The following is an 18532-nucleotide window of genomic DNA, read 5'->3' on the forward strand; positions in this document are numbered from 1 at the left end:
TGACAAAGATTAACTGTCCCTTGGAACTTGAAGGCTCATAATTAATGCTGCCTCACTTCTCTATGTGCACTGAATTGATAGACTTGCCATTTAAGGGTCAGTCATACCGTGATTGGATAGACATTCCCAGACATGTCTTTGTCAGGCTTAAGCCTGCATTGATCCATTGATGGATATTTTAATTTTTATATAGCTGATTATTTACACAGCACATAAGTACACCGAATTAATAAGGGTTTTATTTACAACAGAAAAGATAAAATTCCTTCTTCTGCTCAAATAATATAATATATTGATCACTATGTCTATGACAATCTCATCTCATATCTACCCAATATTTATTTATTTATCTACCCAATAGTATGACAAGGTATTATTAGCTAGTTAATAAGATGGCTAATACTCATCCTGCTCGCAGTTGCTGAACAGAAATGTCACTCATAGCTAGTCAAGAGGCTTTTGATAATAGTGTTACACTAAAATAGTGAACGTCCTTTAGTTTTCAACCCAGGACTGTCCATATCAAGTGTCCTGGACAATCATAAGTTGACAAGCAAATGGTTTACATTCCATAATGTTCTAACTGAAACAAATTATCCATATAAATTAGATGTTTGAGCTATAAATTAGGTGCTTCAGCAATTTTAGGCTACGGTATATAAAAGAGATTGGTGTTTCTTGGAACATGTTAATGTATCCCTGTTGTGACCATGTTTTTAGTTTTCTTAAACTACCAATAATGCATTCCTTTGTATTTTGTGGTAGTAGGCATAGCGCTAGCAATCTGAAAACTGTACCTATGTGTAAGAGAAAGGTTTTTACCATGAAGCTTTTAGCTGTTCTGTTACTTATCTTTGGCAGAAATCAATAAAACAGTCACAGCTGGTTTTGGTGAGGACTTTTTGATTGTGTCAGCTGAGTAAAAATCTGGTGGTTGATGGCTGAGAGGAACACTGAATGGCACCAGTCTTTGTGCGGAGTACAGTGCAATAAACAGTCTGGGGGAAAAAGGCAGCTTTAAAAAAAAAAAGGCTCCCACCAACCTCAGAGTGGGCTTTGCAAATCCCTCTATTGAAGTGGGCTTATTTCTTAACAGTGCTTCTACAATTTTGTATGGATCCCCTAAAATCCTCTTTACACATAAACACCCACAATGAAGTTGGCAAAAAAAATGAAAGAATGTCTTGTCATGAAATATAGTCTGATTCATAATCAATAGAAATGGGTGTGAGAGATGGAGTTCTATTTTCAGTATCAAGAAAGAGACAGAGTGGGGCGAGTGTATCAATTTCAAGTCAGATGGACAAAATCCCCAACGATGAAAGCAGTGAAAGGAAGTCATATGGAGTTAAAGTCCTTTAGCCCCAGCTTACCCAGAGTCAATGTTCATAAAATAAGCAGTGTTGCCTTTAATGGTAAAGGAAGATAAAACATTTCAAACTCTCTGAGATGTCAGGAAATAAATATGAAGGGATCTGTGTCTATTTCTCCTTTGCACCAAACTCTGAGAAATTGGAAGTGGATAGTGAACAGCTCAATTTATCTTGATGTAATTTAATGGTCAGTACCTGTTATGGACTCGGACATATGCAGTAAAACACAATGAGTAAAAATGCTTCTTGGGAATCAGATTGAAAAGTGCCTGGCAGATGCCTGAAAGCTTTTCAATTTTCTGAGATAGTTCTCAGTGTAAATGGCAACAAAGACACAGAAAAAGGGAGAAAGAGAAAAGGTGAATACCGACACACAGAAACTAAAAGACCGTTTCTAAACACGTCAAATTAAGAGGTTCATTTAATGTGTCAGAACTAAAATCACTGCATAATTGCAGAAAAACAGATGGCCAGCAGGGTATAACCATCTCATTTCATCAAAATGTCAGCTTTGAATGGCAGATGTTCCAGCACTTTGAAATGACAAAAACGCATTTAAGTAAAGCCTTTGTTAGAAAGACAATAGCAAAGAGGTGAGATAATGTGGTAAATGTTCTGCTCTAAATAATAGCTGGGTCAGAAGATATGTTGTTTATAGAAAAATACAACTCTCGTGAAACAGATTGCCTGACTGCAAAGTGCTCTATAAAAATATTGATGGAAAACAGCTTTGTTAATATCATACTGCAGCCGCCTCGACATTAAATGAACTGAAGTCAGCAACAGTCAGTCATCCCATGAACATAGTTCAGCTATTTACAAACAAGAATCATTCACTGTAACTTATCGTTTTGAATTTTACTTTACTGTTTATTATTTACAGCATTATAAATAGTCTTCAAAAATATTGTCAGATTTCGGACTATACTCAACATAAATTCAAACTGAGGCTGTCAAATCTTAAACATTTGATCCTCTCTTTCACATTCTGCTTCGCAAATTAGATGGCTAAAAGACAAAAATTGTTCTCCAGTTAGAGTAACACAACCACATAAATTCATTCAAGTAAAAGTAAAAAGTAGCCATCCAAGAAAATTCTTAAGTTAAAGTAAAAAAAGTATTTAGTAAAAAGGTCATATAAGTACTAATTAAGTGGTCATAAGACTAGATATTTTAAAATGCAGTCATCAGACAGACAAATATATAAAGCTGTGTGCAAATCATGGTATTTTAAAGACTAAAATAAAAATTATGCAAATAAGTATAATTAGAAAATTACAAAATCTAGCAGAAGAAAATATTTTCAGTCTCAGAACACAGAGTATGCAGAAATTTTAATCAAGTCAGAAAACAATATGGTATAGAAAGGCAACTATTCCTAAAATATTTTTTTCCCCAAAATGTTACTCAAGTAAATGCAACTGTGCAAATGTAAATAGTTACTATCCACATCTGCTCTGCTCAGACAAAATTTGTGCCATTTAAGAAAAGTGGTTGGTCAACAGGGACAATGATTTCCACAAGATGCCTATTATTGGTCAATCAAGAAGCAGTGGATGTTTGTCTCTTCTCATTTTTTTAATAGCCAGGTCTCCTCACCAATCTCATCCTTGTCTGTGGGTAACACATAAACAGATACACACCGATGCCAACCACTGTCTGTGCCAATGAGCTTGCTTAATGGAGCGTGAAAGTCCCCCGACTGTGTCAAGCATAAACAAAACTTTGCAGTGAGATGTGGCTGTTCCTTGTGGTAGCAATGTGTCCTGCGAGCAGCCTGCAAGGAGCAGCTTATCCATGATGTACGTCCGCGCATAACTGCATGACCATTGAATAGTTTTAAGGATGACCAATTATGCTGGGCATATTCCAACCTAACTATTCCTACTGTTGGCTGACAGCACTTGAAGTGATTTAAGACTTCGCCATTTAAATTATACTTATTTATATTCATTTTAATTTGTATAGTGTTTGGCACCATGACTGCTATGTCCATGGCTGTTGTGAGACGGCTCTCACAAATGAACAATATATACTCTCTAAACAAATCAATAAGAACAGTATGAAACCCAGTATGTGGTGCACCCCCGTGATAGCTTCCAACTTGGCAGAAGCATGCACCATCTTAAGTTTAAAAATTTCTCGGTTGCAGTTCATACACAGAATGTATTTCTACAGCTGTCAAAGAATCTTGGCCTTGATGGTTAGGAGGAAGGAGGAAGAGTGAGCAGTGACTCATCTGGTTTATAATATAATTTTGTAATAAATAACACTACAGACATTAGAGAGTTATTCCTCAGTGTGTTCGGAACAAAAAGACAACAGATTTTTGATTTTGTGCTGTGTGTTTACCTCAACCAAAAAATGAAGAAGTACTCAGAACAGAAGTACTGTACTTCCTCTCCTAAATTGGGTGAAATTACATATTACTGTTCAATTGTGTATACCCCCCATCTGCAATCTGCACCACATTAATAGATCAATCCAAACTCTGAGGTCTGAAACAAAAATTGACAAACCTTGATTTTAGCATTTGAGCATTTTCACTGTAGTCTGGTAGTCTTCTTTCAACCTATGTAGGTATGGAAAAAATGCAATTTGCAACAGAGGACGGTTCTCCATCTGACCACAGCTGACGGTTTTGAAGAAATTACCTTTGTTGGTTACTTTGATTTGGTCTGCTCTGCTCAGAGAAAAGACAGATGGGTCCACAGGACGACATGAATCACAGAGTACCTGACAGGATGACAAAGTTTGCAGGAACTGCATATCCGGGAACATTCTGGGCCACAAGGCACCAGGCTGTCCATGCTCGTCCTCAATTGTACATGTCAAAAAAAGTTAACTTGTGAGTCAAGAAAAGGAAGACTCAGCAAGGTAAATCAGTCAACCAGTATTTTGTCTGCATTTAATAATCTGTATTTAGAGAAATGTTTTGCTGCTTTGCACTGGGAAAGAAACAACTGCTGACTTTGCCATAGAACAGATCACAGGTTCACAAGTAATTTTTTTCAAGTTCTCTAAACGAATCAAATATCCAATTATTAACATTCTCACATTGGATCCATGTAATGCATTGTGCCTACTATAAAAAACTTCTGTAGGCCATTGTTGTTGAAAAATCAAGAAGAAAATCATGGGAATCGGTTGCATGGTTATTATTATAATTCTGCAAGAAAACAGATTTGGATGTACTATTAGTAGCTCAAAATTGTGAATCTTTAAACCTTTAAATCCTTAATATTCCGCCCACGATCCAGTCAAATTTGCAGTACCGTAATTCCGCCACACTTTGCGTTTCTGAAAAATTCCAACAGTTTCTGAAAGGTAAGACGATGCATTCTCCAGCCACTCTCTTCCTGAAAATAGGTTATTATAGTAATTTCACACAAACAGGCTACTTAACATGTATTTTTAATTGTATTTCTAGTTACACATTTGTAAAACCGTGTAATAGAAACGTGGCTTGGACCAGGCTGGCTGACAGCGCTGGTCCCTAATTCAGAGGGAACAACAGATCCTTTACTCAAATTATCTGTCCCTACGGGGTTCCTTTCATCTCCGATTATGACACAAAGATAGTTTATGAGACTTGAGCCACAGACCTTAAGTCATTTTGCAGCCCATAAATCAGCATACTTGCAAGAGAGTAAAGTTCAAATACACAAATCCTACAATTAATACATAAATTAAAGTGTAACTATATAATATTTTTTTCTTTTTTTGCCAAAAGACCTGTCATTTCCATTATCATCTGGTACCATGACAATCTGTTGTCTTGGCAATTTAATCAAACGCCTTCTGGCAGTAAAGAATTTCATACCAAAATTCACCATAAGATCCATGGTATCCAAAGACAAAAAAGTAAGGTGATTTTCTCTGGATGCCAAAAAACAAGTCATTGTCAAAACAGTTAAGTGGAGGAATCCAATATTAAACAGACTGACATGATTTTTGACAAAGTATTTATTTTTCAAACAACTATCTACAGTTGCTTTTTTTACAAACAAGAAAATGACATCCTTTACCCTATCAAAGAGACAACCCACACAGAGATTTGACATGTCAATAAAAGCTTGTCGGTATTAATAATTACTATGATCTAAGATGCCACTGTGTGCTTTATTATCCACCTTGCAGCAGCTCTGGGTAATTTAAAACCTACTTTAAAGTTTTAACATTTAGAAGGAACAAACAGAGTGGGCAAAAGGGAAAAGCAAGGTTGATGAGAGACAGAAAGATAATCTAGGTGAAGGTAATTAGTTGTTTGACAGAACCCTTGTTAGAAGGTTGGACCATGGCCAGTTTGGATTGCTTTACTGGCTGCAACGTGATGAGAGCTCCCATATCACAGCCTTGTATTCACTGAAGGGTGCATTAGGGTGTAGTGTTGGCGGCAATATGGCTTTTACATTTAGCAATCTGGACTTAGACAGAGTGGAGGGACTCCAGAGGCATGCTGACAGAGGGGAGCATCCCATCACTTGTCAGCATTGTCAGGGGGTAATTCCTTATCATCCCAAGTCTATTGGGCGCTATTCATGCCTTTTATCGTTTCCATTGGCTTTTCTCTGTGGCTCACATCAGAGAGTGATGGGAGGTCTAGAGGGGATATGTGTATATAAATATGTTGAAAATTGGCTCAGTATGGATTCCTTTGCCCATGCAGACCCTTTGTTGGACGCAGACAGAAGTGGCTTTTATGTATCTGCCAGCAGGGCCACAGCTCTTTCCATCAATGGCATGCCATTCAGGAGATAACCATCAGCTGGCGGCCCACTCCACTGACACCACCACTTCCTCCAGTAGTCAGCAGATTACATTTCAGAAGTTGACAGCTTGTTATCACCTTGGATAGTAGGAGGGCTTAATCTTTTGTTCTTTTCTGACTGAGGGAGGGCTGAGGAATCAGCAGCATAGGCCACTGATTCGAGTAACTTCATTCCTTGTGCCCTCTGCAATGACACACATGGTGAATGGGCCACACTTTTCATTTTCCTCTAAGAGTGTCCATACTTTGTACAGGGATTACAGTGATGGAAGTCTTAGCCTTCCACAATGATATCCATTCAATGTGTCTCACTGGCTGACAGGGGATGGGTTAAAGTCTGATTTGATAATGAGCACAGCGGATTCAGTCTGCGGGGATGGATCGCTGCTACTGAAGCCAGGATTATCCTTCAGGAACAATCATATGGAATCCCTTTCAGAACAATAACCATGACTCTAACAGAGGAGGAGAATGGCATGGTTGTCGTACAATAATAGTCCATACATCTAAACTGAGAGAAAGACTTTTTTACAAGACTTTAGTGCACAAAAACTTGCCAAAATAGGTTTGAGAATAAAAAAAATTTCTATGATAAATAAATAATTTTACTTCATTGTCAAATCATTTGTCTTAAACACTAAATGATTTACATGAAAGATAGCCATCACAATTAACCAAAACATTATGACCTTACAGACAGCTAGACAGATGGATAAAAATATCAAAATTCCTGACATTTAAAACATAAAGTCCACAAATCGCTAAAGCTGTGCATTGCTATCTGACTTGTTTTTCTAGCACATCTAATTTATTTTTAATACAATTAGTGTCTGGGGGACATGAGACCATGTCAACAATTCACTGTTATCGTACACAAGCAATTCCTTAAATTTTTTTGTCTTTGTGAAATCTTACAAAGAGGACCTATTGCCATGTTCTTCCACCCAGAACTCTCCATGTAGTTAAATTTTTCAGAGGTGCGTGGTGCAGAATATTTGGTTTGTGCAGGTGCCACGCAGAAGGGGGTGGTTTCAAAATCACTTAAATTGGAGCCTCATGGACATAGCAGACATCAAACTTTACTGAAAGTAGGTGGGTGTTGGTGTATCTCAATTTATAATGATGTGAAAACCTTTCACATTATCATTTGGATATATGCCTTCACAAAATAGGACAGCCAATAAAACCTTGCTTAAGAATGATTCTTACGATTGTTTAAGATCATTTAGAGTGGTGTGGGTGAACTTCATATTCCACCCAAAAGCTTGAACAACACCGCAATTCTTTCAATATCCAGGCACAATTTGATGATGACAGAGTGGCTCAAAGGGAACTCCACACACCTCAACACTTCTAAACTTCTAGACAGTCAACATCTAATGTGTTGGAGTTAATAAAGGGAAGATAAAAAAATGTGAGAACAATAAACATTGGGTTTTGGCATAAATCTGATCCATTTACAAATTAAAGCCAGAGAAAACTACAGAACAAATGATTTTATCGTTCAACAACAACCACAGAAAACTAAAAAATGTAAAGATGTTAAAGCCTAAAAATGCAATATTTTATTAGAATGTTTAATGAACACTATGATTATATTATAAAATATAATTATGTAACCCTATATGCATTCTTGTAAAACCTTCCTTCACCGACAGTATAATGACTTCAGCAACCTTGAACAATGGCATTTATTATCACTCCTTTGCTTTTTAGGCTGCAAGATATTTCCTTAGTGAGAGCAGTGGTTATATAACCTCTTATACTCCTCCCATTCTATGTTTGTGTCTCCTCCAGTCTGTAGTATTCCCACACACTTGAAGATGTCTGCCATGCTAAAACTTTCAGCACTTTCTTCCTGAAATTAGTTTTTTGATCTGTTAGCAGCTTTAAATACAAGATTTCTGACTGAAACATTATGTTTGATATTAACAGACTCACATGGATGCTGTGATAACATTGGAAAAATCATAAAGCTTATGCAACACACCACTGCTGTCTGATGAAATCAGCTCCGCTGTCAAAGTTTTGCTATGCAGACAAGCATACGGATAAATTATATCTCCACCAACTTTCAGGAAAGCTTTCAGGCAAGCTTTCAGGCTGGTAGAAATGATTGATTTGCTTCTTTACTCTGTACACTCCAGTAAAATTTTGTGTCACTTTAAAATAATTTCAGCGAACTTCTAACTTTTATTAAATGCTAGCTCTGATAGTGGTTGAAAGTATTTTTTTAACCTCATTTAAACAAATTTACTGTTTATGTATCACTGCCACCACAAAAGACATCACCAGGATAAATTCAACAGACTATGGCACTTCTGCCAGAAGAGGGAGCTACAATGAGAAGGAGATAAGAGGAGCGTGTGATATGAGGTTGAAAGAATTTCAGAAAAGTTGTATTACTAGGTATTGTTTGATAAAAGCCAGCTTCAGATAACAAATATTGAACCATTCAGTGACTGTTCAAAAAGGAGACAAAGACAGTTCTAGCTTACTTACAGTGCAAGTCAAGCTGCAACAAATTTAGCTTTCTATTGTAGATTTTAGAGAGAAAAATGTCACTTTTGTAAAGTTATGTTCTCCTTCTGCATTGAATTTCTCAGGGGTTTTTTGTGTCTTTTCTATTGGACATACCGTACATGTTTTTCACATGGAGGTCAGATTTAAGAGAATGAATTTATGCTGTGTCAATGAAGACCAGACATTGAGCTCTGCTTCAGTGTCATATGTGAACTAAAGATTTTATTTTGGCCTATTTGTAAGGCAGTTCCCTGCTTGCTTCTCATATACATAGTTTATTGTTTTACTTAGACATAAAGGCCCCACCAGTCATATAAAATGCCTTAGTTGGCAATGGAAAAGAATAAGATCACCACCAGGCAATATTTGTGATCACTGCATACTAACAGTTTTCGTTTTTTAATCAATCTCACTGTTGGATCCACCTTGTGTCTGGACTCATTATGTTCTATTTCCTTTGGAGTTTAGAAGGCTTCCCAGCATGGTGTTTTGGAAAAGGGCAACCTGAAAGTCCCAGCACCACCAGCAGGATGGATAAGCCACACACTGCTGCTCAGGAGGGGGTCTGCACTTTCAGTGCTGACCATATTATGAAATAACACAGGATATACTTTTCTTCCTAACTTAACATTTAAATTTTTGTCCTACATCATTTCTCTTTCTACAAATTATTATTTAGGTTATCTCAGACTTCCTGGATTTATATTTTGCTATTATTTTAACAGTATGATTTCTGTAAATTGTTGATTCAGGTGTGCACTCATTCCAAAAATCTTACTCTGAGGGAAAAATTTAGATTTTTTTTTTTTAAAGCTTTTTGAGCTTCTCCCTACTATTGTTGCAGTTTTTTCCCTCCTAACCCTTAGCCAGTCTTGGAATGTCGAAAATAAAATCTGTTTCAGAATATATTGGCAGGATCAGATGGCAGGGTAAACAGATTAGGTTGCAGGGCTTCCATGGCACAACCCCCAGCATTAATGTTAATGGAAAACCACACAACCTTTCTGTTGCCTCTGAGCTGCTCCATTTTATATCCAATTGGCATGACCTAGGTCTGGAGGAAGCTCAGGAGACAGTGATGCAGACACCTGATAACAATGAATTTTTTCTTTTTTCCTTTTTCAGTGCAACCATGGTGTCAATAGAAAAGGTTTCCCTGCCACCTGAGGTGACCATGGAAAGAAACTCACTGTGTGATGGTAGTTTGTTGTAATTGGGACTGGTTTACACTACAAATACAATATACTATATATATGATCCAGACAATTACAGCAAAGCTTTTCTTTCTGGCTTTTTTGTGCCAACGGGTTTAGAATTGCATTTAAAGTTTTACAAAATAATGTAATTGAATTTCTTTAACCAGGTATTATTTCCTGCATCTTTTCATTCTTTGTGCTCTGGGAGAACCACAACAACCTGTGCCAGAGCAACACAAGCAACCTTTGTTAGTGAAGCTTTACCCACACAATGAAAGGAGAAAAAAAACAGGTAAAATAAAACCGACAGAGATCCACTAACATTCACTGGTGGACTTTCTTATGAGTGAAGTGGTGACCTGCTGCAGTGGAGGTCATCACCACAGTCTAATTACATTAAGAGACAGCTTAATTGGAAGATGCAAACAGAAAAGGCTTAAGGGATTACTGGACCTCTGACAGAGAGATCACATTTTTCCTTCATGCATAAAACCCAGTTCCTTGCACAGTTGATGTGGACAGAGGTTAGTGGGGAGATAGCAGAGGCATTCTGGTAGGGTTTATACCTGCTTTTCTCTGTAAAGGCCCAGTGTAGCTGTGCATCTAGAGACAAATGCAAATATATTGGTGAAAACTATCGACCTCATTTTAATTATCGACTTTATCGTCTCTTCCGGGCTTTTTCTCTTTCTATTGATGACACTGAATGAAAAAAGGCTCAACTCAGGTGCTCTCCACTGACCCTTCCTTCCTCATTTCCTTAGTGTAATGCCCAGCGCACACTATACAATCTTAGAGTTGTCGGCCGATTGTCGGCCCATTTTCAAAACCTGAGAGACGGTTCGATCGGGTTTGATCCTGCCGTGTGGTGTCCAACAATGGGCACAAAATAATGGCTACAAGTCCAATTAATTAATTTTTATACCAGCATTAATCAATGCTTTACTACAATCTACCTGCAACGCATGTGGCTCAAGTGTCAGCTTAACATCCTGACTGAATGAAAATCATTAAAACCTATTTATGCCACGTTAACGAGGAACAGCTGAAAAGTTACCGGGTTTATCAAATGCCGTAGCACTTTCACTACAACTACTACCATTGTCATTTCTTTATTATGACAATTAAATGTTCAATAAACATGAATGTTGTTTCCACATATCATCTCCAATGTCCGCTGGACTTTGAGTTGTGCGGTGTCAGCTGTTTGGGATTCTCCTCCGTAATTTACCCTCAGAAAGTACAGAGGGGAATCCACGCAGCCTGTCACATTCAACAGGCTGCGTTAACGTTCCCAGTCGGGAAAAACCCCTGATTTAGATCGGAGCGGCCTCAACAATCTACAGTAATACACCACACACTACAGGATGATCAGTTACAAAATCGAAAGCGACAATCTTAGAACACCCAACGTTCTAAGATTGTCGTAAGGGGAAAATCGGGGCAAGAAATCACGTAGTGTGAACTATTGCATCAGGTAGTCGGATGTGCCCATCTTCTGTATTTAAATCTAATGATTACTGAAGGGCAATATAGTATACAGACTTCCTAATCTGCACTCTTTTGGTTGAACGCAGTATTTATTTCCACTATTGCTTTATGTTGTATAGTTTTTAATTAAAGTAAATTTTTTGTTAATGGAGACAGAGAATATATTTTATTATTGTTTTTGGTTGATTTGTTTATTTTGTTTATCAGTTCCAGTGTTAAATGTTCTTTTTGAAATAAAGTGTATCTATCGTTGGGAGGAAATCGCATGCATTATTACGTTATTTCCATTAAATCAGTGTAAAAGGTCTTCAAACAATATTATCGTTTATTGCAATAATTTTTGAGACAATTAATCGCTCAGCAAAATTTGGTAGCGTGACAGGCCTATCCAAATAAAATAGAATAAAGTTTGTGCTTGTAATATGGCAAACAAAAATGCTTAAGGGGTATAAAAACTTTTCCAAGTTACTGAATGAGTTTAATGTAATGAACATGAACAATATGTGAATCACATTCATGCCTTTGATTCTCTCCAGTTGTGAGATCATGAATTTCACATTTCTGATGAGTAGAAAGTGATACCTAAATCTGATGCTACACAATAATATGTTTATGTAACATTAGTCTGGTGATATATTTCAAAGAGACTTGACCCATTTAGTTCCCTTTACAATTTATTGAAGGAATGCCATAATGGAGTCTAAATGAATGTAAAACTACATTTGTAAATCCTGTATGTATAAGTAATTTAGCCATGTGTTCTGCTTTACAATATTCATTTAGTGAATTGAAGGTTTACAAAGCCTTAGGCTTTACCAACAACCCACCCTTTATATACAAAAGGCATCAGGCATGCGGTGCGACACAAAAGGAATATAATTATTGAAGACAACATCTCACCAGAAGGCTGTTTTAAACATTGGCTCTAGCCATTAGGTCAAAGAGAAAAATAGGCTAGAGCAAGTTTTAGATGAATTACAAGTTGAGATATCATAACAACATGTTAGATTTTTATCGGGCCTGTGACGTTTCTCTAAATACTGTTTAAAAGTCAAAGCAATTAAACACCTCTCCTCTCCGTTATTGCAGATTTTGCTGATATGACTTTCAACATACAAATTTTAGTGTGAGACAAGGAAGAGTGATTGTGTGTAATAAATCCTAAATTTCCTGTATAAACCTGAAGGTGTTTCAGAAACTGATTTGACTGTCCCATTTGAGTGAATACATGCAACAATTTTTGGTTTCATAAGAGGAAATCAAAAGTCTCATAATCTCTAAATAAACTTATTGACATGATTCTAGTTTTACCTCCTGCTTTTGTTTACGTTCTCTACTACTACATCCTTTGACATATCCAGAAGTATACATATATATATATATATACATATATGTATATATATTCTTTTTCCTTTTTTACCTATTAAGGGATAGGTTATAATGTTGCAACAATAAGGAATACACCAAAGAACAGAGGATGTTCTTTAGTCTTCACAATTGGATGTCTTCCTAACATCATGCAGACCTATTTTAATATCATCTGCAGATATGACATTTAAAAAATGTCTAAACAATGTTCTCAAATAATATTACGAACGAGGTCTCCAGTTTTATATTATGGTATTGTAAACATGAATAAATAGAACATTTCCAATGACTCTTTATGTCATCAGCATTGGTGTATTTTGAGCTAACATTCAGCTAGATTGAATAATCTGGAAACGAGTCATTCTAGCAACATTGTTTGTTTCTGGATCATATTTATCAGTGGATTACTAGAATATTTACTATGTGAGTCAAATCTCAGTTGTTTCTGTTTGATTGTTACTGGCACTGATTGCACCTTCTGCGCTGTACGTCATCTCCTTCTACTCTCAAACTGGCTTTCTGACAGCATGTCACTGGTGACACAGATAATACACCTCAAAGGTGTGCTGGAAGCAAGAGAAGTGCTGTGGATGAGTTGTTAGATATAATTCAAGTAAATTTAAAGTAAATATATGAAAAAGGATTACAGTGGCATAATGAACTGCTAATGTGAGATACTTTTTGCAATGCACTTTAAAGATTGCATATAGCAGAAAGAACTTTATTTCTACTAAGCGCATGTTTTCTTCTCTCCTCCTTTTGTGAACAGTTCTGTGCTGGGCCACGTGAGATGACAAACATACCAAGCTTCTACTCCCTAAAGCAGCTGGTCATCATTCCCAAAGCCATATGCAAAAAAAAAAAAAAAAAAAAAAAAATGCCCAGTGGTGCAAATTTATCCAAAACGCTCTGTGAGAAAGTGGCTGCTGTTCCCACAATTGTCCTCAAACCATTATTGAGCAAATTTCAGGGTGTAACTCGTGGCTTTTAAAGAGCAGTTTTTCCAACTGCAATAATACAGGTCATCTAATGCAGGGGATACAAGACTCTCAGAAACAAACCAAATAAAGAGCTAGAGAAAGAACGGAAGGCAGATAAAAGCTGACACCCAATGTATTAGAACTCAGCTCTATTAGATATGAGCTTCTGCAAGAGTGAAGCACCACAGCTTAAGGCAAGATACTGCTTGCTCATTGTGCTTCAGAGAGTGAGGCTGTGAAAGCAGTGTTGCCAATGCCTTCTTTATACAGCACACAGTCCCTCATGCATGATTTAGGAAAGTGAAACTCTTACTTTAATATTAAAGTAGGAGTGAAGTAGAAGAAACAAAAGGATGTGCTTAGGCAGCAAATCTCATTAAAAACTGATAATATACCTTTGAAAAAAAATTGCTAGCAGTCAAATGAGAAAAAATACCTAATTTGCAGCCAAAGAATAATTTCACAATTTTTTTCCCACAATTTGATCATAATTACTTTTGATTTAACTTTAATGTAGTTTTTTTCTGCACAGTGGTACAGCAGTAGCACTGGCTTTTAGCCATTCAGTAAGAATGTCCTAAGTTAGAGGCCCAGCATTACCACTGTGTATGCATGGGTACCCTGGTTTCATCAGTCCAAAAAACATGACTTTTAGTTTAACTAGTGTTTCTCAGGTATGCATGTGTGTCAAGTCCTTTCCTGGAATATACTTGTCTTGTGTGATTAAATGTAATCTTTGTCAGCAGGTTATGAGTAAAATGCTACTACTACTTAAATAGTTTAGATCATTTCATAATCACCTCCAGTTTTTCAGCTCATCATTTCAGCTTCCTGCTTCTACTTTGGATTTATGCAAGAAATTACATTTTTATATTTTTGCAGATATATTGCAGATACTCAGTGGGTGTGAGTGGGTCTTCAGCATATTAGGATGAACTTGGCTTGGTGTTTCCAGTATGAACAATGTTTAATTTCGCTTTGGGATTAATAAAGTATTTTGGAGCTGAATTGAATTGGTAAACTGCCTTTACTTTGAGTTTGCTGGTAAAATTGGGGGCTTGCTTGCGATGAGTGCTTGGGATGATTGGCATCAGCCATTGTTTTAAATAGAAGAAAATGCTTGTGGTCAATCAATAAATGTGTCTGTGATCTAATTTTAGATTTAGGTAGGTAAAATCCCTCAAATACTTTGCTTAATTTTGTAGTAAGTCTTTGGATCCAGATCTGAACTTTGGTTTGCATCTGCAGAGCTCTAATCCACACTTCCATATTAGTGAGTCATTTTCCATCACTTCAATTCTGACCAAAATTATAAACCAGAGCTTACCTTCCAGATGTTTTATTATTCAAACAGCACAGAGAAAACAAAATGCATATCTACTTGATGTAATCATGGTATGTTTCCTCCAACCAACTATTTGTTATTATATCAAAGTTGTCACCTCTTTTTGTTTCTTACATAATAGTAATTTGTCTTGCAGGGTGCCTGGTGTGTTTGCTATGTTTGTGTTCTTGTAATAGCTCCACTTTTTGGGGGAGGAATTGGCAAAATTGGACCTGAAAGCTTGTGCTGATCGAGTGAATATTAAAGGGTTGGGGAAACTGCACTCTGGATAAGTGGCTCTTGTTGCCGTGGAGTGTGACACTGCTCCTCTTTGTAATGATTCACAGTGCTCTTGACACATGATATTGTAGATATTCAGAGGATTGCTGGTTTTATGTTGGTGAGAATTTTATCTCCAGGAAAAACTGTTTGATGCGTTTCTCAGCTGTTGCTTTACAACATATAAATTCAGTAAAGCTAGCATAATTTAATCTAATTTCTGTGTAATTTTAGGTAAAAGGGATTGTTTTTCATAAAGGGTTTAAGTATTAAAGTAGACACGAGGGAAGAGGCACAGAAATAATGCTTTATTTCATTTAGTTGAAAGTGTTGTTGCAAAGCCAAAGATGTGCATAAGCTCATAGCTGATCTCTTTTTTCTAAGACATGAACCAGCTTAGTTTTACACATCCATTATCGCTGCTTAAAACCCCAATCTGTTTAGTGCTGGGAGACAAACAGGGTCAGGCTGTGTCACAATTTTAGGATAAAGTTTTCCCCATTTAGAAATTAAATCTGAAATAACTTTGAATAGAAAAAGACACATTTCATGTTCGACAGTTTTTATAAATCTTCCTAATATTTCTGAAGTAAGTCAGGTAATGCGGTGATTAATGTCATCATTCCTCCCACATTTATTCTGATTAAACTGTTTTATTTTCTTCTCTCACACTTAAATAAACATTGAATAGGCATTATGTGCATTTCTAAGTGTCTGCATACCTAAACCTACATACAGATTAAAGTTATGCAAGGAAACATCTGTGTAATTGAAATGAAGTATATATTTCAAGCTCAGCTTTATAAGCTATTTTCAGCAGACTAGTTTCCATTTGGAAAGTTTATCAGTTTAATCCATCTTTATTACAATATCGCATCCAGGTGAGATGAGCACTCACAAGATTGATAGTAAGTATTCCTCTACACAAATTCTTATCAAACTTTAACAAAGAAAAAAGTAGAGACTAACCAGGGCCTTGCTGTAGGAACATCTCTGACACGATCTCTGTGTAAAGGAAGAGAAGTGCACCTCCAACGCCAAACAGCAGGATGAACCACAAGACACGAGGCATTCTTCGTAGTCGTATCCAAAGGGAATCCATCTCCATCCTTAACTTCATCCACACCATAATGCGGCACAGTATGGTGCGTATATAATAGGTTCTGGGGAAATATTAAAAAAAGAGAGAAATGACGACTGCTTTTAGATTGTTTTCAGTTTAATCCATCTTTATAACAATGCAAAATAAAGCAGCAGGCATAGCTACACACACCAACATAAATCTGATAAACAGATTTTCTTCAGCTCATACAATGTTCTTGAAGGTTTTCACATTACAAACACAAATGTTATGATAATTTGTTAGGATTTCATTAACAAAACATGATCCATAATTGCTGCACTTACAATGTATATAAACACTTATAACACCTGAATTGATTGATTTTCATATTCCCACTGCTAGATTCTCACCAACAAGTTTCAATATATTTTTGACGAGAGATATTTCAACATGAAAACCCAGTAATAATAATAATAACATTAATAATAATAATAATAATACAGGTAAATTAGTTCTTTTGGTCCCTTCTCCAGCCTTGTAAACAATGTACTGCCTCAGCAGAAGGAACATCTGCATAACTTGAAATGCCATTTTTGATTGGACCTCATATTTTATTTTGGAAAAGAAATTAATACCATAACAACATCATTTCGTTCTGGGGAATAAATAAAGAAAATCATTCTGCTACATTCTTTGGACTAGTGTTTTTTTTTTAAGCATTAAATTGAAGTACAAGGCTAATCAGGATATCGAATGAGTCACAGAGCAAAATAATTTTCCTGAAAATGTCTGAGTGTGTAGCTTGACGTGACAGTACATAGGACCTTTCTTAGAAAACATATCCAGTAAAGCTGGAGAGATTCAGTTTTCTACACAACAAAAGATACCGACATCAGGGACCATTAAGAACTGCAGATATGGAGGTTCAGTTGTTTTCAATATTGCAATGAAAAAAAAAGTAGCTGATATTTTATCACAGCTCACTATCATTGTAATGTTGTCTGATTGGAAATTAAAGCCATGTATGTTCAAAGTAGCTATGATTTATGGCAAAGCTGCTCTGTCTGGAAAGACTAGTAATGCAATCAATGTTGGAGCATGAAGAACAGGCTGTTTCCTACTTTACTTAATGGTGTTTTCCTCCTTGAGCTTGTTTTTTTTCTGTCAAAGTTTACTAGTCTTCTTTTTATAGATTATGTACCATAGTGTAAGTATGTCCATAACTGATTGTGCCTTTGTGTATTGGTGCACCATGGTACGTAACTTTGAGGCACATTGGTACAAATGAGGATGAAAATGAGAGTTAATGTGCAGTACACATTCATTGGGATTTTATGTGACATCTAGTCTAAGAATAGTGGCACACGGTTTTCAAATTATTTTACAATCAAAAATCTGAAATGCGTGGTGTGCATTTTTATTCACTCCCTTTCTGAGAATAACAAATAGTTTGCACTACCAACAGATGCTTCTACATGAGCTGTGGATCTCTGCAGCAGCTTCAGAGTTTCCACAGATCTCTAAGCCATTTCTCTGAATAATGCTGTCTTTGCCTATCAGTGAATTTAGACAGATGCTTTGGTTTCAGTTGTACCAAACTCTATAAAACGATGGACTGAACATAAATAAGTTGAATAAAATAGATGTAGGTAAAACACAGATGTTGAAAACCATGTATAATTTTTCTTCCAGTTCACAATTATGAAAGGCTTCATATTGGTGTTACATAAAATGCCAAGGGAAGAGATTGAAATTTGTCATATTACTTGACAAAATATTGAAAGCATAAGAAAGTAACATTTTTACAAGGCACTGTAAATTTGCACAATTATTGTTTTATTTAAGCAGACACAAAAAACGGCAGCAGCAACAAACTACACACAAAAAAAAAAACAGGAAAACAGCACCTGTAAATCAAAAATTTCTGCCTACTGAATGTGTTTGGAATAATTAAATAAAATAAATTATTATTAATTTTGATATTCAAAATAGATGTTCAACAATTAGGCTACGCAATGTATTCGATTGCAGTGGAATACATGTAGGTTGGTGAAAAAAAAATTGGTAGGACTGATGTGGCAAAAGATTAAATGTAAGATTTCTATTACAAGTCCAGTATAAGGATTAAAATTACTATAATTCCACAGTAATAGAGTATTTTTCA

The 18532-nt window shown here is 36.2% G+C and overlaps 1 protein-coding gene across 3 annotated transcripts in view; it reads right to left on the reverse strand.

Annotated features, from left to right (window-relative positions):
* The window catches only part of LOC122847252 (carbohydrate sulfotransferase 8-like), a 162968-nt gene that overhangs the window by 120435 nt on the left and 24001 nt on the right, over window positions 1-18532 (reverse strand). For all 3 annotated transcript variants that reach the window (XM_044144816.1, XM_044144809.1, XM_044144826.1), the window contains exon 2: window positions 16275-16468. In XM_044144816.1, coding sequence (XP_044000751.1) covers window positions 16275-16468 — 194 coding nt within the window. The remainder of the gene's footprint in view (window positions 1-16274; window positions 16469-18532) is intronic.

The sequence above is a fragment of the Gambusia affinis genome, linkage group LG02 (assembly GCF_019740435.1).
Source record: "Gambusia affinis linkage group LG02, SWU_Gaff_1.0, whole genome shotgun sequence".
In the NCBI taxonomy this organism is placed as follows: Eukaryota; Metazoa; Chordata; class Actinopteri; order Cyprinodontiformes; family Poeciliidae; genus Gambusia; species Gambusia affinis.